Source organism: Pygocentrus nattereri, chromosome 15 (assembly GCF_015220715.1).
Source record: "Pygocentrus nattereri isolate fPygNat1 chromosome 15, fPygNat1.pri, whole genome shotgun sequence".
Taxonomy (NCBI): domain Eukaryota; kingdom Metazoa; phylum Chordata; class Actinopteri; order Characiformes; family Serrasalmidae; genus Pygocentrus; species Pygocentrus nattereri.
Genome location: NC_051225.1, coordinates 3,523,692 through 3,547,136, shown reverse-complemented (window position 1 = coordinate 3,547,136; position 23,445 = coordinate 3,523,692). Strand labels below are relative to the sequence as shown.

General features: G+C 42.3%; 2 protein-coding genes across 6 annotated transcripts in view; one reads left to right on the top strand and one right to left on the bottom strand.

Annotated features, from left to right (window-relative positions):
* cers1 (ceramide synthase 1) overlaps positions 1 to 4,931 on the top strand; it is a 30,046-nt gene extending 25,115 nt beyond the window's left edge. The window contains exon 7 of the mRNA XM_017702598.2: positions 399 to 4,931. Coding sequence (XP_017558087.1) covers positions 399 to 441 — 43 coding nt within the window. The 3' untranslated portion in view covers positions 442 to 4,931. The remainder of the gene's footprint in view (positions 1 to 398) is intronic.
* A 10-nt stretch (positions 4,932 to 4,941) lies between these two features.
* Positions 4,942 to 22,998, bottom strand: ncln (nicalin). 5 transcript variants are annotated; one of them, XM_017702595.2, is made up of 15 exons: positions 22,698 to 22,998; positions 20,800 to 20,990; positions 18,748 to 18,889; positions 18,110 to 18,204; positions 14,805 to 14,885; positions 13,917 to 14,020; positions 13,723 to 13,811; positions 13,381 to 13,520; positions 11,677 to 11,900; positions 11,443 to 11,530; positions 10,465 to 10,503; positions 9,978 to 10,141; positions 8,012 to 8,065; positions 7,832 to 7,910; positions 4,942 to 6,008 (listed from the first exon to the last, which is right to left on the bottom strand). In XM_017702595.2, the coding sequence occupies exons 1-15, from the start codon at positions 22,876 to 22,878 to the stop codon at positions 5,946 to 5,948; spliced, it is 1,734 nt and encodes a 577-aa protein (XP_017558084.1). In that variant the 5' UTR covers positions 22,879 to 22,998; the 3' UTR covers positions 4,942 to 5,945. The 5 variants fall into 5 exon arrangements, with proteins under 5 accessions (XP_017558084.1, XP_017558082.1, XP_017558085.1 ...); XM_017702593.2 differs by having other exon boundaries at positions 18,748 to 18,892; positions 22,698 to 22,878; XM_017702596.2 differs by having other exon boundaries at positions 11,722 to 11,900; positions 18,748 to 18,892; positions 22,698 to 22,878.
* Positions 22,999 to 23,445: the final 447 nt, after the last annotated feature.

Here is a 23,445-nt window from a genome sequence, read left to right as displayed (position 1 = left end):
AACATTTTTAGTCCTTACGGTGCCGGTTTAGCGGCCTGGGAAACTCACAGACCAATCGCATTCATTGTAAATATCACACGTGATGCTCATCAGCCAATCAGATCTATGCATTACGATGAGCCCTGCAAAATAGCATGAATGTCATCAAAACGATCCGCCTGACAGCTGTGAAGCGGCTCTCATCAAAAACATGAGCTGATTAGCCTTGCTTCATCTCAGCTCTTTATGCAGCTTGGACTGATAGACTGTGAACTGTAGCATGCAGAGATAGGGCTCAGACCACTGACTTATATAGGCCTGGTTTCTGGGACTTTATTGTTCTGGCCTTGGAGGACGTTATACGGCAACTGAGCCATTGCCTCATCCCTAAACCTATCTTTTTCTTACTATCTCTCTAGGAAACATGTACAGAATGGAATCAACAAGAAGAAGCATCTATAACAGCCTCAGTACTGCCACCTGCTGGTACTTGCATATACTGCAAGGAGCACAGGTGACCTAGTTTTACTCAGACACCCCAGGGTCCAGCAGCTATGATCCTGCAGGTCTGCATTTTCTGTGATCAAGTTTTTGTTGGACAATTCTCATTTTATTGCGTTTGTTTCTATTATAACACTGTGAATGTTATTTCAGGTGATCGTGGTATTAAACATGGGTTTAGGACAACAGATAGAAGTGCAGTGAACGTCCTCTCATGTCTGTCTTATATATAATATGATAGAAGGAAGAAAAGTGAAGAATCTGAGAAAAGGAGGGATCTGTGTAGGCTTGACAAACATCTTTTTGAGGACAGGGGCGTTTGCGATGAGGTTAGTGGTCTAGAGCTGCTGCCCAGTGGCTTTGTTTGACTTTTTTTTTGTTGTTTTTTTGTTTGTTTGTTTGTTTTTTTTATCGGAGGGCTTAAGGTATTACAAAGAGAGATTCTTGAGGCACTCTGAACCTGACTGCATGGATTTGCTAGGGCTATTTTCATTCCGTGTACTGATTTTCAGAGACTATCTAACAGCCTGACCTGAATTATAAAGCCACAAAGTGACCGTAGAAGAGGTTTGTCTAAAGGGGAAAAAAAACACTTTTGCCACGAGGACAAAATTAGTAGAACTTGTTGCCTGTGTCGCTGTACAGACAATGAACTGTAATTTCCTTTTTAATCTACATCTGTTGTTGCACTGAAACGAAGGCATGATTAAATGCAGCCACAGCAACAGGAGGCTGGCTGAATGTTATATTGCTGATCAAAATTAATGTGGATGTAGAAAAAACCCTTTTCTGAACAAGTCGTAATGAAATCCTTTTGTAGATCTGAAATCCAATATTTATGCACATATATGATATTCAGGATTGCATGAGATTGAGATGATTTGGTGTGTGAAAAGTAACCAACCCAACTCCTAGGGAACCCAACCTCTGCACGTTTTTGTGTTTATCCTACTCTAACTTCTAGTTTCTTCCAGAAACTGTTGCTACTGTGCCTGGAGGAACAGAGAACAGGCAGTAATCAGGGAAAGAGTTGTGGCAGTGAATGTTATGTTGACTATTGATCAGCTATTTCTAGCAGTGTTGGAAAGTGGGAAGTGGAGAACATGTAAAAAATATACCTGGTGTGGGGAAATCTGAGTGCTTTTTAATATAGTGCAGTAAAAGCAGGGCACCTATTCTCACGCCCTCCATGCTTGGGCTTATCTTTCAACTAGAAGCCCAGGGCATATTTCACAAAGCAAGATTACTCAGTTACCCAGAGCCCTAAGTTCAGGATTGTCCAATAGAGATGTTTCTCAGCTTTTGGCCGAAGGATTTGGGGAAAACATCTTGTTGGGAATTTCGGACTAATATTATGACTGCGATTTAAATTGCAGTTATTTTCTTTAAATTCATTCCCTGAATGTTGTGTGCCAGACAGCCATTGTCGAATAAGAGCCAAGCCTTACCTTAGCTTGTCTCTGATTTGACAGGCTTGACATTGGGCTTAAGTCGTCTAGCCAAACTGGGAAAGCCTGCTTTGCGAAATACCTGAACAATGTAAAATTGCATTTATTAGTTAACCACTTGGTATATATTACCTTCTGATCAGCACCCAAACGCAGCATAAATCTTTCACAGTGCTCGCTTGAAAACACACCCCTAATATTCCTGAAATGATAGAAACTCAAAGAAAACATCGTTTGAACCTATTTAAAGCTTAGCTCTCGTCTCATCCAGTATTTGGACGTCCAGCAGGATGGTGCCCCAAAACCAGTTTCTGGCTCATGGAGGAGAGGAGCTGGATCAGTAGGAAGAATCAGTAACTTCTGTGATTTCTGGGTGCAGCCTAACGCTCGAGTGTAGCCCATGGGAAGCTTGTTAATTAATGAGATGCACCAGATGTATAAGGGAAAACACAAAAATGTGCAGTGCACTGAATCGCAATGACTGGGATCGACTATTTTAGACCACTCAAAACAGATCAAACATCAAATTCCTAATGGTGACGAACTTGCTTATTGGTTTTCGTTTGCACATCAGCATCCTGCTGCCATTGGATTTCTGCTGAGAAGAGTGTCGGAACATGCCGGAACAGGCCACAATGTGGATGAGAGTAGTTAACTGTTTAGGGACACAGTGTCCATTCTCAACACGAGCTCCGGCTGCTTGAGACCTTTGTTAGATTCGTTTTTTTTTGTTTTGTTTTGTTTTGTTTTTGAATCGCTGCTGTTTTGTTTGTTTTTTGTGTATTTTTTTCTGAGAGCTCTTGGTGTCTTTGCCCCCTCTTCCTTCACATATGTTTGTAAGTAAAAAGTTGACTGCCATGGTACAGACGTTGGATAAGCTCCCTCCATGCTCATCTGAATGCTGTATGCACCGTATGGCACAAAAACATTTGACTGATACTTCCAGACTCTTTAGTACATTTAAATACACTTAACTTTATTATAAAATTGTGAAGTAATTACCTTCCAAAATTAGCTAAATGGTCATTGTAATGTAACTACACAATTCAGTACAATGACAATCAAAATACTGTGTTCATGGTAGCAGGTGACGCCAGAATGACTCTGCATAGGATTCTCAAGTGTTTTAACAGGCACAACAAATTTTTTGCCCAAGCTCCTATTTTCATTCTGAGCAACCCACCATTCAACAGGTGTTTCGACCCTCAACCACAACACCCTCCCAGTGGTGGGTCGGCAGTGGTGGCCAAGTCACTGCCCATCACCTCCTCCTGGCTTCCAGCTTAACTCCTCTCTCCTGCTCCATAACCAGCAAGAAGCTCTTTCTGCTGCCTCCCCCATCCTGCGAGCTGCTGCCTTACTCTCCTTCCCTATTATTCCAATGGCTGTGAGCATTCTCCAGACTGACTGGGCTGGAAATCCTCTACCGCCGACCTCAACCGGGAACAGCCATGCCTGCCATCCCTTCCCCATACAGCCATGCAGAAGGTCTTGGTATTTGGCGCTCTTCCTTTCGAAGGCCTGTTCACACCCCTCTTATCATGGGACTGTAAGTTCTATGAGGATGATCTTTTTTGCCTCTTCAGACCACAGTACCACATCCAGTCTTCCTCCCAGGTCGACCTTCATTTCCCATGATTGGGCCATTTGTAGCAGACTGGCTCTTCCCCCTCCCTTACAAACTGGATTGATGTTATTTTCCAAAGTGGTTGGCGTTTCTTCTTCCTCTCCTGCTCTAAGGTGTTAGCGAGTGTTATGAGCACCTTGTCATGGCGCCACCTGTACCTTTCTTGGTTGAGTGCTGTTTTACACCCAGACAAGATGTGTGCCATGGTGCCCCTTTCCCCACAAAGCTTGCGGAGTGTGTCCTCTCTTATGCCCCATTTATGCAAGTTTGCTGGGGTTGGGAGTGTGTCGTACACTGATCTCGGCAGGAAAGAGATGCGGAATGGCTCTAGTCTCCATAGGTCCTCCCAAGTGATCTTCCTCTTGGGAGGTCCCATTTGGTCCAGGCTCCTTGTGAAGCTAGCTCCACTGCCCTCGACCTTCGTTCTTTCTCCTCCATGTTCCGTACCTCCTCTTGTATCATGGCTCTTCTGTCACTGGTTCCTGCCTTCCTCCACTGTTGGAAATGGGAGGTTCCAAGACCCTGTCTTCCTATGCATGGTGCTCCAATGATGTCACGTATCTTCAGCATGCTCTCGGCTTGGGCAACAGACGAATCAGCTGCCCACTTGCACCCTGATCTTGGGATGACGCCTGCATTTCTGACTTTATCGTCCTGGGAGTCTCTCTGTGTCATTACAACTTTGAATTTTCGACCAGCTAAATGTGAACAGGCTAGAAGCCAGTTTCATGAGGTCACAGGTTATCCATATCCAATCAGCACAAATTTAGATACAGTGCTGAATATTGCTGCTCATTAAGATGACCAAAGAAAGATCCTTCAAGTTGAAAGAGCCCCAAGGACCATTCACTCCAGACTCAAATGAAAAAATTTGGATGTTTTGGTTCTTTTAGAAACGTTTTCTTTCCGTTTGTGTTCAGGTAAATGTGTTTTAGTTCAGTCTGGTCAGTTTTAAATGTCTTCAGAATGTGCCAAAAGGGAACTCTGAACTACTCATGTGTTAATGCTGAGACATGGGCTTGATGTGTCTAAGAATAATACAAATTATGTTAAATATGGGGCTGTCACAAGTATTTATAGCAAATTGCACTGTAATTTATTGTTATTTTATTGTTCATTCAGAAATTAAAGGGATTTCTAATCATTTCTTCATAGTCAGAAAAGTATTATGTGTTCATTTTAACAAGATTTTTACGTCTCCTCAGACCCTGAATTCGGGGGTGGGGACTTGAGAAATTTGTTTGTCCTGATTTGATTCCGACCATTTCAGCATGAATGCTGTCTCATTTTGTAATGGAGCGATTTTTAAACATTTCATTGAGTCAGTGTTATTTTATCATGTTTTCCCATGAAATAAAAATGCTAAATGAAAACTACTGTCAGAGATGTATTTCAACAAAGGACTTTATTTTATTCAATTTGTCTTATTTTTATTGATTTATTTTGTTTGGTGCAAGAGTCAAGTTTTCATAGATCAGGCTCACACACAATTCATAAAACGTAGATGCGTTAATCTCAGAAAAACCAAAGAAACCATTTAAAATCAGTGCAAAGTGAAGCATTCGCTTCCATAAATAACAGAGAAAAGACTTGTACCACCAACAGTTTCGCTCTCACTTAATGGTGTGTCTTGAAAGTGACCGGCTCTCACGCAGAATGGAACTGGGGAAAGCATGGAAGAGGTATATTGTTCGTTTCAGACGAAACAGACAAAATTATGGCTATTGAGGACTGTGGAAACATGAAATGGAAAGGAAATGAATACTCTGGTTCTTCATTTATTAAGACAACATTCTAAGGGGGGGGAAAAAATGAATGTCAAAATCACGTAACTTAATATTTTCAAGCCACTAATATTACAGATTGTGCATGTCCAATTACATCAGAGCTGGAAACCTATGTTCTGTACTATTCAAGGCCAAAGGGAATTCTGGATAGGAAATGAGGAATTACACTTGCATCAGACCTGAGCTGTCTCTTAACCGAACAAGCTTGATGAACAGCTTTCTCCAGCCAGCAAACACTTGAACTTCACCAGCTGTGATTTGGCCCACTTTGACTTAGCTGCCCAAGAAGACGACCCACTGTTGCTTAGCAGAGATCATGCAAGCCCTACTGCTGAGAGGAACACTTTAGCGTTAGACTGTGGGACGTGGGAGTGAGGCAGTGTTAGAGAGAAAAGGAAGACTTTAAAAGGCTGCTCCTGAACAGCGCCGGCCAGTGGAGGAGCGGTGAATGACACACTTGGCAGGGAAAATCAAGTTCCACTTCCAGACAAAAAAAAAAAAAAAAAGGAGATTAGCAAATTTGAGAGAAGAACACACTCTTGGCTCCACCATGGGACTCCAGAGAGACCTTCATATTGCAGGGATGAGGCGAGCTGGAGCTGTTTAATGCTGCTTGGCTCGTGGTGCCATGAGCCGGCGGAGGACGCTGTACAGAACCCCGAAATGCTGCAAGCACAGAAAACAGTGAGGTTAATAAAACAAGGCTTTGGTCAGTCGTCCAACATTGAACACACTGCTCTGTTTTGTGGTTTGTGTGTCTTGGGGGTGGGGGGTGGGGGGTGGGGGTGTTAGGGTTGAAAGCAGATTTAAATACATCTTCTCCGTTAATCGGCAGCAAGCCTGATGGACACTGCCATTAATGGTTTTCTTTTTTTTGGACAGTGTTTTTTTAATAAACTCTTTCTTGCTTGTGTATTTTTTTTCCTGCAAAATGTTTTTGAAATCTTTAAAAAAGTTGCATGGCTTGTTATTGTTCAGTACGGTTGAAAAGCTTCCATTATTCAGCTTCATAAGCTTAGCCGTGTTACATGCAGGCAATTAAGAGTCACTAATTTTGGCCAGTCAAAGCATTTTCTTATGCCAGCATCAGACTTCACAAATTCAGCTAGATTTTTACACATTTTTGCCAACAAATTTCAAAGCATTGGGCCTGAATATGAGCATCGGAACCGAGAAAAACTGATGTGGCGTCTGGGATGCCCCATGACACCCCGACAAAGTCTAGCATGTCGGAATTTTTGTATTTTCCTGCCTAGTTGGACATCTACAACATGTTTCCTTGACGGTGATCAACAGGATGACTGAGCACTGGCTGTGTTTATATGCAAACGTTTTTGCCAGTCTGATTGAAAACATTCCTATTATGGATTAAGATTGTTTATTCTCACTCTACTCAACAATCTGATAAATCTTTGTTTACACGCTCACAAGTAATCAGACCCAAAATGACATGTGGTGAACCACTTAGTGTATACGTTACCATGCCAACCAGCACCATGTGAGTCCAGAGTGAGATGAGCAGCAGTGAGCAGTGATTGTGTTTTTAACTGCTTTAAAATGATGTCAGACTCAGGAAAACGTCCCTCACATGTCCTTATTAAAGAAGGCCGAGAGGAAGACGTCGTGTTCTGAGACACATAAGCTGGACGTCCGTCCCACCGCCATCTTTTAAAGATCAGAGCATGAACTTCGTCTCCTCTGCAGACCAGTTTCTGCTCCGCCGTGTTGAACGGTATAAACTCTCACTGTGACGTGACGCACATGTAGAATGGACTTTAATCAGATACAGGCGTTTACACGGATATTATTCTCCTATTTAACAGATTATTTACAGAATTACCCACCTCGATCAATCGGATAGAAACTGTATTCCAGATGGTCTCGATCAGAAAAGACTAGTTTTTAGATGGACATATTCTATTCTGACTGAACTACTAAGCTGCATGTAAACGTGGATACTCTCTGGCCCACGTGTGTAAACATGGCGAAGAGAAAGGGGGGCGCTGGTGTTGCTGTCAGGTAAAACAACAAAACAGAGCTAAGGTTTGTTGAACTGTGGTAACAGTAACCCTTCCTTTTCGAGGGAGTACTATGACGTCTAAAAAGATAAACGTTGGCAAGAAAGTGTTTACAGCATCTATTTACATACAGCAATCCTGACAGCTACATTTATGTAATGATCTTGATATGCTAACACATTCGTTATCTCAAGACACCCAGGAACGAGTCCACAATCCTTTTTTCTTCCTTTTTGAATCACAAAACTTCCAGAATATATCCACATACAGCACTTCTGTAACCATGACGGTCAGTTTCTTGACCCTTCCCAACAACCTATAAACCCGTGCAAGTATATGAACGATGACTGCTTGGTGCTTGGCACTATAACTGCCTAATCTGACAGTGACCACCATGAAAGAGAAAAACATGTAGTCTGATCCTGGCATTAAGATCTGGGCATAATGGGCATAATGAGAATGTCCCCTTACCTGGACAGCCAAATATACCACTCCAAGGTAGGCAGCTATGCACAGCGCAAGCAGCAGGTCAAAGATGGCTGGTTTTACTCTGAAACAGTTTTGGAAGTGATTTTAGTTAGAAACTTTCAGAAGTTGTGGCCTCTACGCTGATACTGAACGTTAGCGGCAGTCTCTGAGCTCAGTACTCACCTGTAAGCATTCATAGTTTGTTTTAACTGATCATAGAAGACAAACTCTGGATCCCTAATACAAACAAAAAAGAAAGTGTGTATAAAATTTCAGGAACTATTCGTACATCTGAAGTCCATAGAAATAAAGTGCCAGAAGTAACTTCTGAGTCGTAACACCATATTTACATAAATGCTGCAAAATGTGTGAAGACTCCTTTTTTCCACCTATGAAACATTGATTGCCTGTCTTTGTCCTGCAATTAATGCAGGATTCCAGAGCGCTAATCCATAGCTTGGTCGTTTCTTATTGCACTGATAATAAAATACTTTATATACAGTTGCATGAAAAAGTTTGGACTCCTGGGGTCGAATGACATGCTGTTGATTTCCCAAGTGACAATAAGTTACACATACAGAGACGCACTTCTGCAAAATTTAATGCACGATTACTGTTTATTTGCTGAATTTGACATATTTGAAGAAAAACATGAAAGGATAAAGTACATGTGCTCTCACATGGTCTTGCCTCTTAGTACTTGGCACTACTTCATTACTCCTCCAATATATCGCTGCTCGTACCCTGACCTCTGTCAAAACCTGTCTGCTTACTGTCAGACATTCTATAGACAATAAATATTTAAGGGAAATATACTATATTTCCAAAAGTATTCGCTCGTCTGGATTCACACACATATGAAATTGAGTGAGATCCCATTCTTAATCCATAGGGTTTAATATGATGTCAGCCCACCCTTTGCAGCTATAACAGCTTCAACTCTTCTGGGAAGGCTTTCCACAAGGGTTAGGAGTGTGTTTATGGGAATTTTTGGCCGTTCTTCCAGAAGTGCATTTGTGAGGTCAGACATTGATGTTGGACGAGAAGGCCTGGCTCACAGTCTCCGCTCTAATTCAGCACAAATGTGTTCTATCAGGCTGAGGTCAGGACTCTGTGCAGGCCAGTCAAGTTCTTCCACACCAAACTGGCTCATCCGTGTCTTTATGGACCTGCTTTGTGCACTGGTGTGCAGTCATGTTGGAACAGGAAGGGGCCGTCCCCAAACTGTTCCCACAAAGTTGGGAGCGTGAAATTTTCCAAAATCTCTTGCTGCTGAAGCTTTAAGAGTTCCTTTCACTGGAACTAAGGGGCCGAGCCCAAATCCTGAAAATCAACCCCACACCATGATCCCCCCTCCACCAAACTTTACACTCGGCACAATGCAGTCAGACAAGTACCGTCTCCTGGCAACCGCCAAACCCAGACTCGTCCATCGGATTGCCAGACGGAGAAGCGTGATCGGTCACTCCAGAGAACACGTCTCCACTGCTCTAGAGTCCAGTGGCGGCGTTTTACACCACTGCATTCAACGCTTTGCGTTGCGCTTGGTGATGTAAGGCTTGGATGCAGCTGCTCAGCCATGGAAACCCATTCCATGAAGCTCTCTAAATTTCATGACCAGACTTGTTGCCCAGGTGGCATCCTATCATAATATGACGCTGGAATTCACTGAGCTCCTGAGAGTGACCCATTCTTTCACTAATGTCTGTAGAAGCAGTCTGCAGGCCGAGGGGCTCGGCTTTATACACCTGTGGCCATGGAAGTGATTGGAACACCTGAATTCAATGATTTGGATGGGCGAGTGAAAACCTTTGGAAATATAGTGTAGCTCCCAAATTATGCAACTCACTTCCACAAAGTCTTTCTGATATTTCCACATTTCCTTCTTTCAAAACTTAAAACTTCTCTGTTCTACTTACTGTCTTACCACTTTTTTGCCTATTATTTATTGTTTTTTAGTATTTATTTTTAATATCTGTGTTCCTGAGTAGTGTTTCTTTAACACTGCTGTTCTGAAGTATCTTGGGTTTGAAAAAGGCACTTTACAAATGAAACTTACTATTATTACTTACTATGATCAATACTATTATACACTTATCAAAAGGTGTGGAAGGTTCAGAACAGAAGGTGTTGTCCGTGTTAACCGTACCTCTTGTCAGCTCTGACAAAATGCCTCTTGACATCTTTCAGGTAGCGTCCCAGGTAGTATTCCAGGGTGCTGACCACAGTACTGTCCTTGTCTACCAGCTGGGCAGCACGAGGCTGGGTGGTCAGCCAGTCCACCAGTGAGGCCAGCTGCTCCTCCTGTACCTGCTGACAGCAAAACCATAAATATGTGAATTTGTATGTGTTGGTTATACAAAGTATGAATTTTATAAGGGTTTAGTCTCTCAGAACTCTCACAATAATAATAATAATAATAATAATAATAATAATGATAATAACAACAACAACAACAATAATAATATCAACAACATATTCATAATGATGTCATGCAGTATTGTAGACTGTAGATGTCAAACAGTATTGTAGACACTAACTATGATAAAACAAAAACACCCCAAATGCCACTAAGATGCCATATGCTTAAATAAAAAAAATGACAAAGCCTGGCATGATCAGAGTTGTTCACTCACCATCTGCTGAGTAAAGATCTCCAAATCTCCATTGGTTCCCTGTGGGATTCGCACAATGCTGTTACTCAAGTATTCCATCAGACTCCCATTTATCCACAAAAACTGACCAGAACTTAAGAACATACTGCATTCAATTAAACAAACAACAGAGATTACAATTCATTTCCTAGATAAATTATGACCATTTCTAGGCAGACAGTTTAATACAAATGCAAAGTACAATGTTTCAAAGGTATTTTATTACTGGTGATGAGTTATGCTTAGCTTAGCTACCACTGTTAGTGAAGAACCAGTGGCCAGCGGAATGATACCAGTTTGCTGGAAAATGCTAGTAATGTGAATTTTGGGCCTATGCCGATATATTTTTCCTGTACACATCTGCCAATGCTGACACATTTCCAAGATGCACAAATTGTGACTAGATCCACCAACTGTTTCAGAAAACAATAAATACTTCAAATATCAGTTTGAAATATAGGGCAATTCTAAACATCTGTCCGACACTAACAATTTTTTTAGAGCAATTATCTGCTAATCCCGATATGATTCCGACATCGATGTGTATTCCTCAAAAAAACATTCATTGGAACGATGGGTGCAGTCGTGGGCTGGAGGTTAGCAAACCTGCTTTGTGACCAGGTCACTGGTTTGATCCCCCTGAACTGACAGTACATGACTGAGGTGTCCTTGAGCAAGACACCTAACCCCCAACTGCTCCCTGGGTGCTGTGGATAGGGCTGCCCACCGCTCCGGGCAAGTGTGTTGACTGCCCCTTAGTGTGTGTGTTCAGTAGTGTGTATGTGGTGTTTCACTGCATGTATGGGTTAAATGTGGAGATGAAATTTCCCCGTTGTGGGACAAATAAAAGGCATCTTAAATGATTTTCAAACACTTATACTAGGTGAATGCAACTCATTAGATTTTTCAATACGTAAGTAAGAAATCTTGCACAGCTCCAAACTCTTGCTGCAAACTCACCTTCTCAGTCAAGTTGTAGATGACTCTCGCCAGAGCCTCTGCGATCAGCTTGGTGTTCCGACTGAGCTTCTTAAGATCGACGTGGGGCCTGTAACAGACGAAGCCCAGCACTGTTAACGCTGTGGAATTGAACCCTCGAAACACGGTGTTTAACGATGGGGTGATGGGTGGGTGGAAGGATGAACAGCACCATGACGGGTGACACACAGAGAGAGAGCAAGAGCAGTCACCCACCCAGCGGTGGCCTCTCCCGCCCCATCCAGAGAGGAGGACACTGACCGCATGTCCATGATGGAGTTTCTCGCGGCACTGCGGTGGCTCTCCAGGTGAGACAGAGTGAAGGCTGGCAGGCGGCGGATACCGAAGCGCTCGTGCTCCCAGGCCAGAGTATCATCCGCCAGGTTAATCTTCTTGTGTACCATGGAGAACTTCACATCCGGGTACTGCTCAGAGACAACCTTATTGGGAGAATACAAGGGATGTGAGGTGCTGATAATGGGAGGATGTGTATCCCAGCTTCCCAGATGGTTTTTGGTTACTTTGTTCAACACCTAACAGTATTGCTTATGTGATTTCTGGCACTGTATTACACACTTATCTCTAAAAATTGACAAAAATTCAGACTCCTGGTGACTGCTGCTACTGTTTTTAGCTGTCAGACCTATTTTTGTCAAATTTTAGAGACTATAAGGTGTCACACAGTATCAGAAACAACCTGAATAAGTCTATTTGAGCAACACTGACAACTGGTAGGATATAAGCTTCCATTGTACCCTGCCTCATAGTTACAGTGCAAAACTAAACAGCCAAGTTCAGACACCAAACATGTTTTGACAGCTGTCTGAGTAAATCTGGTGAAAGTGGCGGGGAAACTGTGATTTTTGGCCAAACTATTGTTTTAAGTCTAGAATAAAAATATTTTTCAATGGAAAACAATGGCTACACTGCAGTGTATTCCATTACAAGGCTTAATCTGGCATCTGGAAAATGATTCAACATCACAGCTGTGATTTGGTCGTAGATCATCATAGCTATGATGTTACTGGCGAGAACACACTCCCCCTTGTGTTATGTTGCACCTATTTAACAGTTAAATAAATACAGTAAGAAATGAATAAACTGGCCGTGAACGCGGCGTTTAATGTTTTAATGTTCAGTTCCTTCCTCCTAATTATAGCTCCTTAACGAGCAGCTTGTTGCTACGTCAGAGTAAAGAGCTCCGCCCACTCGCTGCTCAGTCTGCTGTAAGCCCCTCCTTCTGAAGTGCAGACTGAGCCATAAAACTGACCCAATATCAGGTTGAGCTCAGTTTGGTCAGTTTGTCCAGATCAGTATTAATGTTGTTTTGTTCCAGCCGGTCTGTAAAGCTTCTTACAGCCCGTTTAGTTTGGCGAATGGTGTTGGGTTCATTTCTGGCTGATTCCAGGTTGTTTTGCTGTTCTTCTGTCACAGCTGCCGACTGAAAAGCTGCTCAGTGGGACCAAATCGGCTGTGGGTCAGATGTGGTCTTAACAGTGTCCGTTTTCTATTTGTGGCAAAGTAAGAAGTAAAAACGTTCAAATGGCTTGAGCGTCTCCTACAGCTGTCAGAGTCGTTGCTTAGCAACAGTGATAGTGTTTGTGGAAAAAACGTGATGTAATGGTGAAATAACAGCACAGGTAGAACTCTTCTCAACCAATCAGCTCACACGGCCGGAACTGACTGTTGTATAATACTATATGATATGGTATTCTAGTACAGTATCCAAATACTGGACATTTCTACCAATGCTTGTAGAAAACTACTAAGAGAATGTTAATCTTAACAGAAAGACTTCGCACTCACAGTAAAAAGAAAATCCAGGTTATAACTACAGAAAAAGTTTTAAAGAATTATATTTATCCATTTGTTTCTCTTCCCCACTGCTTTCATAAACAAAGGCAGTGAACTACACGTTACCATCTGCAGCTCTTTGAGCAGAGCGTGCTGTGGGCTGCCTTCTTTAGGTGGTTTAGAGACGTGGAGGTGAAGACCGTCTCCGTTACCCAGCGTGTCGAGACACAGCACAAACGCCACGTTGTCCTGCAGGAGACTGGACTCTAATGCAGCAATAAGACATGCAAGATACTGTGTCAGAACAATAACAATGAAATAACGCATGTATTAATTTGCATTTTAAAATACAGGCACACCAGCGCTTTACACTATAAGAGCAAATCAAAAGCAAAGACAGAGTAATAACACACATTGAGGACAAGATCAATTAAAGATATTCAGCAAGAAATAAAGTGCAGGAGGTACCTGTATGGTCTAGATTATCCTCCAACCAGCGTTTGGTTCCCTGATAGTTAAACTTTCCTCCTCCCGAAAGGAAAAACAGCAGGTTATACCTACAAAAATGACAGCGCTCACTTAGACAAGAACACGGCATCAGAATCAATCTTAATCAATTTCAAACATAATAAACTATTATAATCTAAATTTGAGTTTTGTACCCAGCCTGAGTCCTTTTGTGGGAGTAGAGTCTGGAGAAGAGTCGGGCAAGCTCGAGCAACACGGCCACTCCACTGCCGTTAGAGTCAGCGCCGTACGACAACCACTGTGATCACACATTCATTATCGTCATTACTGTGACTATCAGTGTAGTGATTGCTGCACCAGTGACCTAAACCTTATCTTAATAAAGACAGGCTCAATTAAAACATGTTAAGAACCAAAAATTAGGTTCACTAAAACTACAAAGACCAAAATAATCCGAATGACGGAGCACAAAATATGAATAATTAGCTACGTTCACATTACAAGCCTCATCGCTCAAATCCGATCTCTCTGACTCGATGGTTCACACTCATTTAGGTCAGGGACTCAAATCTGTCATTAATGTGATGAACCGGCCTGAACTGACCCTCACGAGCTCCTCCTACTCCGTAACGTCACGTGACTGAACCACTGCATCATCAGCACAAACTAACGAGCAGAACGAGCTTCGCTGAGAAGATCATTAACTCTGATCAGCTCTACGCTTCATTATTAGAGCCAGACGGAGGAGAAAAAGGTGAGATGAGCTGCTTTTCCACCGTTTACAGGCTTTAACGTCTGTTGCCATTGTATGGCATGCAATGGAGTCAATGGTGCAGCACAGTGGAGAAAAAGCTCATCAACTCCGATCTGAGCGTCACGTTGAGGTCACATGGTCACAGATCAGATACGTATCTGATCTAGGACCATATATCAAAGTGGCTCAGGTTGGATTTGAAAAGATCAGATTTGTGTCCACACAGACCTGAAAACACCAGATCTGAGTCACATTAGGACAAAAAAAATCTGATTTGCGGCACTTTAACCTGGTAATGTGAACGTAGTCATTGAGTCCACTTCCTTACCGGAGCCACTCCAAAGGAGTCGTAGTGAGCCACAACCACAATAGTTGGCAAATCCTCTCCTCCTACTCCTGCTAGCCTTCCCTGAAAACACAGGAGAGAATAGTCAACGTCAGAAATACTCAATGTTTTTGGTTAGGCTGCTTATAAATAAGAGATGGTACGATACCACTTTCCACTTCTGATATCGATGCTAAAATCTTGAGCATCAGCCGATACCGAATTCATATATAAAAGCTGCTTTAAAAGGGGCTATTTGTCATTATGATGATCTAAAAGTAGTCTGTGATGCGGAACCTACCCAGACACTATTTACCCCACAGGAACCCCCCACTAAATGGCTAAAAACATCACACAGCGTGAGTGAGCGCTGTTTCACGACAGGTTTGTTACAGAATCACATTCATTTGTTTTTCACCCAGCCAGTGTTTTCTGTTGACAGCAGTCCAATACCAATATGCTATCTGTAATATATTCCATTACTGGGTCAATAGCTCCTCAGTGTATTTATAACTAGGGCTGGGAACCGAAATTCGATACCAAAAAGGCACTGACCAAAACATCTCTGTACTACCGAGTACTGAAAAACCTCAAAAACATTGGTGCCTATTTTCAATACTTTGCATAAAATGCAAATCATGAGGAATTAGTGGAGTAAGCTTACTACTCCCTGATGCACAGAATAGCAGAGCACACAGGTAGATAAATATGCTGAAGAGGTCGAAAATCCGTGCCTTAAGGTAGTGGCTTCCAAAACGGGTTATATGTCAAATCTGATGAAACATTTGATTACACACGCAATTAATCTTAATCAAGAAAACTGCAGAATTTTTCGACTGCACCAAAAACAGCACTATGCTGGAGAATCTGGGCTAAATATATTACAACCACATGCAGACCAGTGTTTCCAGTGATTAAATACCATCAAGTAAGTTAATAGTTTTTCCAGAGAAAGTTAACACTTGTTACTCTGCCATTTAAAAGCCAGTTAGGATTCATGGCATACATAGCACATACTAACGTATGAACATCTGTAATGCTGTTATAATTCATGTCTCATAGATTTCATAAAGGAGCTCTATTTACTTGCATATCATTTACATGTTGGAGGCGAGGGCTTCGACAGCACTGGGGCCAGTTCTACCAGTTCTACTCCCGCTAATCTGGTTGCCCTTTCGCTGTAAACTAAGGATGTCAGTTGAGAGGAATGCAACACAGTAGGAACCAATTTCATTGTTAAAGGATTGCAGGCCTTTTTCGACTGTTGAATCCCCCTGGTTTAGGTGGGATACATGGGACACACCATTTGTTTTATCCCTCTATTGCGAACCTATAACAGTGGTTCCAATAACGGCTTTGTGGAAAAACGGTTTTCTCTGCGTTCTTATTTATTCAGAGAGATGACGAAAGCATTGAATCCAAAGAATCCGCCCCCACCAAGAGATATGCCATCAAACACACTAATATCTGCCTGGTATGCAGTAGAAAAAGAAAATCATAATAATGTTTGCTCCTTTATCGTCACAATTAGGAAAAAAGATATCGAAAAAAGTATCGTTATGGTATCGATATCGAATTGAAAGTATCGTATCGGCATTGAACATTTTCAAATGATATCCAGACATATTTCTAACGAACATTAGCAATTGTACCAAACTGATTTAGACCTCTAGTGTCTACTTTCTGTTACATATTTGAGATGCAGGATTTTCTAATGTGGTTTAAACATTAAAACCCTTCACACAACAGTTCTCTCTGCTGATCTGACCCACTAAAGCCTGAGGGGAACAAAGTCTCAGAGTCATAAAATCTATAATGCACTGATTAAGTTCTTGGATATTATCCCCACAACTAAAAACCAATCAGCTTAACCGGCTTGTTTACGCTCATCATCATTGCTCTTATTCTGTATGGGCACACGATTTCACTCCCACTCATACCCAACACGTTATTTTAAAGTTTTATTTATATAGGGCTTCTTTAACGGCCCAACGATGCTGATTAATTAGCATTCATTCAGATTACCCTCGTCACATCATTAACATCACATGAGCGTGTGCCCCTCATTTACACCATCAAAACATACCAGAACAGAGATCTAACAAGGGTAACATTTTAAAATATTAAACTGTGGACTGGCTTCAGTGCAGAGGGGCAATATGGCCCAAAAAAGACCAAACTTGCAATTAAATCAGCTTTTTATAGGGATGCACCAAAATGGGAATTGTAGGCTGATGCAGGTTTTTCATATTTTTCCATTTACATTATCCTCTGACGCAAATACAAAATCATTAATAAGATGCAGAAAATAGGGACTAAATAAACCTGGATTCACATTACAGAGAAATAGGCTAAAACTGCAGTAAAATGAGTAAAATGCAGGTATTTTATTGCAGTGACCCAGCATGAGAAATGTTCTGCTCAGAGTTCAATAAATACAACCCCATTTCTAAAAAAGCTGGGACGCTGTGTACCATGTAAATAAAAATAGGATGCAATGACGTGCAAATCATATAAACCACATTTGTAAAGGAAAAAAATCAAATGTTGAAACTGAAAATTGTGAATGTACCAAAGTGTCACCATCCTTTTGTTGCCCCTTGTTATTGACATCAAATTCAAAATGGGCACATATTTTTCAAAAACCAATAAAATTTCTCAGTTTTAACATTTGATTTGTTGTCTTTGTACTATTATCAATGAAATATCGGGTTTAAATTATTCGCACATCATTGCATTTTGTTTTTACTTACATTTCGCAAGGCATCACCTTTGGAAGTTTTTTGGAAATGGGGACGTACACCGAATATTTTTCCACGTACATATCTGAAAATTGGGACCAAATAAACCTGGATTCTCAACAAAGAGAAATATAACTATTTCTTTAGAGCTAAAACTGAATAAAATGTTACATAAAATGTATAAATGTTTTCCTCATCCAGACCACAATAAATACATCATGAATTATCAGTTTGAAATATTGGTTAATTGGTTAAATCCAAACATCTGTCCGAAGCCGACTCTTTTCAAACAAATATTTACGCAAACGTCGGCCGATTCCGATATAACCGGGCATCTCATCTAATCTACAATTTAAAAAGTCCATAACAATTTAAACATTTCTTTACTAGAATAGGGAAAAATCTACCCAGTCACAGTCAGACTGAAGAGACTTTTGGTCAAGGCTCATTCTTGTTGAGATTTTTGACATTTTGCACTTGACATTAAAACACTATCAAATGAATATTTCAGCTCCCCTGGTAGCAGGAGAGGGCAAGCCTAGGACACAGAAACAGTCGAGAGCTCACCTCTAGGCTGGTGATGGCCCAGTCGCTCACAGCTTTACTCTGAGCACCGCTCGTCACCATCTGAAACCCATTGGCGGTGGCTGAGTGCAGCAGCACTGGTGAACAAAAGACACATGTCAGATTAAGGTCCAATCCCAATTCTTATTTTTACCCCTACCCCTTGTTTTCGAGTGTCCCGTTGCCCCTTGGAGCTGAGTTATAAGGGACGGTGGTTGAGATCTTCCCTCTGAAATGAGACCCTCTAATAAAAGAGCATCACTTCATTAACAGCTACTAGCGCCGCTCTGTAGGCGACCCTGCCCGTCTGCAGGGACAGCAGAGGAGGGGAAAGTTCAGCTCCTCACTGCTGGGCTTTAGTTACATTTAGGGCTCATACGCCTTCAAAGAGGGGGGCAATTATTTATGATCACCCACCCCAATTCTTCAGTGATGTGAAGCTGAAGTCAGAGATTTGTCAGCTTCGAATTGTTTGAATTTTCCCGTTCCACCTTAAATGGAGCAGCAGTTCTGACGCCTGAGACGCCGTCTTGTGTGTAACAGGCTTTACAATATGCATACAATGTGGAACTGGCATATGGATTTTCAAAAAAAAAAAAATCTTTCTGCAATTTTATTACTAGAGATTCATGCTCGTGTACCTTCAGCCGCCGACGAAGACCCCTGAGAGGAGGACGACACCTGGGTCTGCGTGTATATGGACAGCAGTTCATCATCCTCCATTGCAAAGTAGACAGGAACAATGGTCTCTGTGGCCAGAAGTTCTGGCTCCAGCTCCATAAACTGCTAGAAAAAAAACCAGACGGTAAACTCAGAAGACGGTTATAATTAGAGAGAGCACCATCTCACGATTCTTGTCTGAAACAGAACCGATATTTTTTCTGTGAATGCTACTGATGGTAAGAGCAGCTACTCTTAAAGGGCTCAATCGCAGAAAACTGAACCTGCCTCACGGTTTTAAATAGAGGAGTTCACTGTAGAACGTAAACACAAATGTGCACATTTCAAAACATACCATTCACTCGCCAGTCCATGCAGTCCATATATGCAAACTAAGCTGCATACTAAGAACTAAGCCTGTTCTGAGATTGCTGTTTTTGGGATGTCACTAAAAATAATGCAATTATATACGACAGTCTACAGCAGCTGAGCCCCACCCACACACAGGGAATTTCTAAGGAGTGTTTCAGTCTGGACTGCTTTTTGAATCAAGCACAACATAGGGCAGCCTATATACGTGTGTGTGTATATACATACACATACATGTGTATACACACACACACACACACACAGAGATCAGGCATAACATTTTGACCACCTCCTTGTTTCTACGCTCATTGTCCATTTTATCAGATGGACTACAGTCTGTAACTGTAGAACTACAAAGTGCAGCTATACAGTAAGTGGAGCTGATAAGATGGACAATGAGTGTAGAAACAAGGAGGTGGTCATAGTGTTACGCCTGATGGGCACGCATAAATATCATTGCTGTCGTAAGAAAACCTTGTATCTCCATTTTTCAGGTTTTGACATGATTTGAAAGTGTCTGTTACTCTTTACATTGTTTGTAAATTTTGTGATGAGTGGCCTAAAAGAAATGACCCAAAATGTCATGGGAAAAATTCTGGTTCCATTGACTTACATTGAAAGTGAAGTGTGTTTTTTCCTTCTCCTGTAAAGTTACTATTTTGGAGATACACTGTTTTCTTCTGACAGCAGCGAGATTATATATATATATATATATATATATATATATATATATATATATATATATATATATATATATATATATATATATATATATATATATATATATATATTTGGCACATTAAACCACACAAATGTCATAAGTTGCCCTTAGGAACAAAAGAAAAAACACAAGAAAAACGCAGGATACGGGCTCTTTAACTGAGGTATTTCACTTGATGTAAAAGTTATCTATGATGCTGAAACCACTCAATCACTCCATTAATCCCACAAGAAGAACTACACAGCTAAAATCATCACATCACTCAGTATGAGTGAGCGCTGTTCCAGGACAGATTGGTTACTGGTTCCCTTTCCCTTCATCGAAAAAAAAAAAAGAAAAAAGTGCTGCCTATTATAAAGGGGAATTCCACCAATTTTTCAAAATTTCTAGATGATTAAACTGCTAAGATCCATCATTCCAGAGAAAGTAGAACTTTTCAGAGTCAGAACTGTTCACAGTGGTGGTGATAGGAACCAGAAGTCCACCTCTAAAAGCTCCTCACAGAAACATATTCATAACTATTCCATGTAATATGCTGCCTGGCGCCCGAGACATTGTTTTACAGCAGCACTGAGATAAGATTTTGGCCTAAAATGTATTTTTAAAATTCATTCATAGTGGAAGGGTGCATGCAGGGCATTGTAGGCAAAACAGTCCCCAAAGAAAAGTTCATTTTTCCAGATTTACCATCAACAAAACAGAAAACACACAGGTTCACTGGTGGTTTTTGACAGTAAATAAAACCAATCCCTGGTTCCTCCCAGAATCACCGTAAAGGAATCCGAGTCATTAAGTTTCTCTACATTTAACCATTTCACATCAAATACGTCTGAATGACTTTAGTAACATCTATAATAACTGGATTTTGAAGAAGTTCCGAAAAAAATAAATTCCCCTTAAACTGCAAACACCCCACCAGATTCAAGGCGGTCAGTGTTTTTACCTGTACGATGTCCTGTGGCATAGTGGACATGTTCTTAGGGAGGATGATGACGACGGCTCCGGCAGACTGCCGAAGAGCTTTCTGATATTTCTCATAAGAGAAGTCAGCTAGTCGCATCATCACACAGCGACGGCTCAGCACCTCCGCCTCCACAGTACGAGCTTCCGTGTTCAAAATCGCATTTCTGGAGCCTTAAAGAAAGGAACACAATTCATTTCAGTCTGGGAGGTTTCAGAGGAACATCAACAGAAGAACATTTGACAACACGACATACGTCAGAACGCACAACACAGCAAGGAAAAGCTGGACAAAAGGACGAAACTCAAACAAAAACAAGACGAAATGACTTACTGACTGCCCAAACGCGTCATTATTAATTATAATAACACATTTATTAATATGGTATTTTTGCAAAAGGGTCAAAAGCAGCATAAACCAGGCTGAACCACCGAGACTGAGAACAGGACTCAACTGGGTTTGAGCCTCTATTACTGCAGACTCTACCTCGTTTAACACACTACTCAGCTGAAAGGGGAACTCCACTGATTTTTCCAAAATTCGACGTACTTAAACAGTTAAGATGTGAAGAGAGTCATTCAGAGTGGTTTGGTGTGACACAGAGTCAGAACTGCTCACAGTGGTGGTGATAGGAACCAGGCGTCCACCTCTAAAAGCTCCTCTCAGAAAGCGCCTACAGGGATGGTCATAAATACCCTGCTTTATGTCTGGTTTAAATAACCCCCATCACTATTTTAACATCGTTAATATTATATGTAAAATCACATGCGGGTTCTCTGGTGGTTCTGGATGGTAAATGAAATGTCTATACCTGTGTTGTAGATCTGTGTATATCTGTTTATCCCACTTCTGACAAGCTTTTGGGGGCAGTTGTGGGCTGGAGGTTAGGGATCTGGCCCTGTGACAGGAAGGTCGCCGGTTCGATACCCAGCACCGACAGTCCATGACTGAGGCGTCCTTGAGCAAGACACCTAACCCCCAACTGCTCCAACTGATAGGGCTGCCCACCGCTCTGGGCAAGTGTGCTCACTGCCCCCTAGTGTGTGTGTGTGTGTGTGTGTGTGTGTGTGTGTGTGTGTTTCACTTCACGGATGGGTTAAATGCGGAGGTGAAATTTCCCCGTTTGTGGGATTTAAAAAGTATCACTTAACTGTAGTCATGGTGACCCCTGGTTCCCATCACCACCACTGTAAAGACACCTGAACCACTTCAGACCAAACCGCTGTGAGTGACTCTGTTTACACCCCCCACACTGAAATTCTGAAAAACGGGTGGAGTTCCCCTTAAACACCAAACGCCTGGAGGAGATCAATTCAACGAAAAACCCAAACTTCTCAGAGAAGACCTGAACTTCTCTGGAACACAACAATAAAAAAGGTTCTGCTTTCACTAAAAAAAAAGCTCTTTAGTTAAGGGAACGGTTCTCTACAGAACCAGGAACACACCGAGAACCACTTTCAATGCTTAAATGTTTTCCAGTGTCACTATGGAACCTCACTGAGAACGGTTCTAGCTATACAGCACTAAATAAGGGTTCTTCTGCTGCTACAAACCTGACATCCTAACAAACAGCAACGCTAGAACTACATTTGGTGCTAAACGGCACCGTTTTCAGAAGTGGGAAGAACCGAAACAGCTTTACAGCCGCGGAGCAAAACAAAGCCGTTCTCTCTGCCACAGAACCCACGAAGAACCGTTCTGGTTTTCTGAGAGGAGCGGCAGCCGCGTTAGCTTAGCCAGCGTCAGCTCTCCGAGGCCCGCGTCGGCTCGGCCAGAGCCGCTTCCCAGCGCGCTGCGTCCGCCCGAACGGACCGCACCGCTGCCCCGATGTCAAGCGCCACGTCTAGCCGAGCGCTCCGCGGTGTGGTGCGGGTGTGTACCGTAGTTCTGCCCCTGCAGGTCGTACTGCTGCATCCGGTACACCGTGAACTCGTGCGCCGCCTCTGCTGGAAGCGGAGAGACGAGGATCAGAACGGCCGGCAGAAACACTATGAACGTCAACGTCAGCGGGAAGGAGGACTTGAACATGTTGTCGAACACTTCGCTCGCCTCCTCAAACATGACTGCGGCGGCGGGGAGAGCCAACAACGCCGGAGAAAATGAATGAAAGTCGGGTACGGTGACAGCTGGCCTCGCACGGGATGGCTAGCAGGTCCGGGGATTTTTTTTACTCAGGCGGTGAGCGAGGACGCCCAGGGCGCGTTCCAATATGCGCACTCGTGTTCTGAAGTTTGCGATAGACACACTCGGATTTCCCCGACGGAGCCCCGCTGGTGACGTCCTGTACGAATAAAAAACAAACAAACAAAAAAACAAAAAACAAATAAGGCGTGGGAATGAGACGACGAAGCCGTGGCCACAACTTATTAACGCGCGGGAACGTGATCCTAACGTGTGGCCGCGACTACCTCGTTCCTACGCCTTACTAAGTCGTGGCCACGACTTAATCGTCTCATTCCTCGCGCATTGTTTTTTATTTATTTATTCAGGATGTCACCAGAGGCGGCTCCGTACCCATAAGTTCGCCATGTGCGCTCTGAAGTTCGGACTGTTCTCTTAGGTGAAGGGGACGAGGGGAAGTGAACAAGGGCACTGCAGAAATGAGACGCGTGTGTGTGGAATTTTAGT

Coding starts and splice junctions, on each gene's coding strand:
- ncln (XM_017702593.2), bottom strand. CDS start 22,878: ATGTTTGAGGAGGCGAGCGAAGTGTTCGACAACATGTTCAAGTCCTCC. Junction 14,021..14,804: donor ACTCCTTTGGAGTGGCTCCG/GTAAGGAAGTGG, acceptor GTGTGATCACAG/TGGTTGTCGTACGGCGCTGA. Junction 6,009..7,831: donor TGGTATATTTGGCTGTCCAG/GTAAGGGGACAT, acceptor CTGTGCTTGCAG/CATTTCGGGGTTCTGTACAG.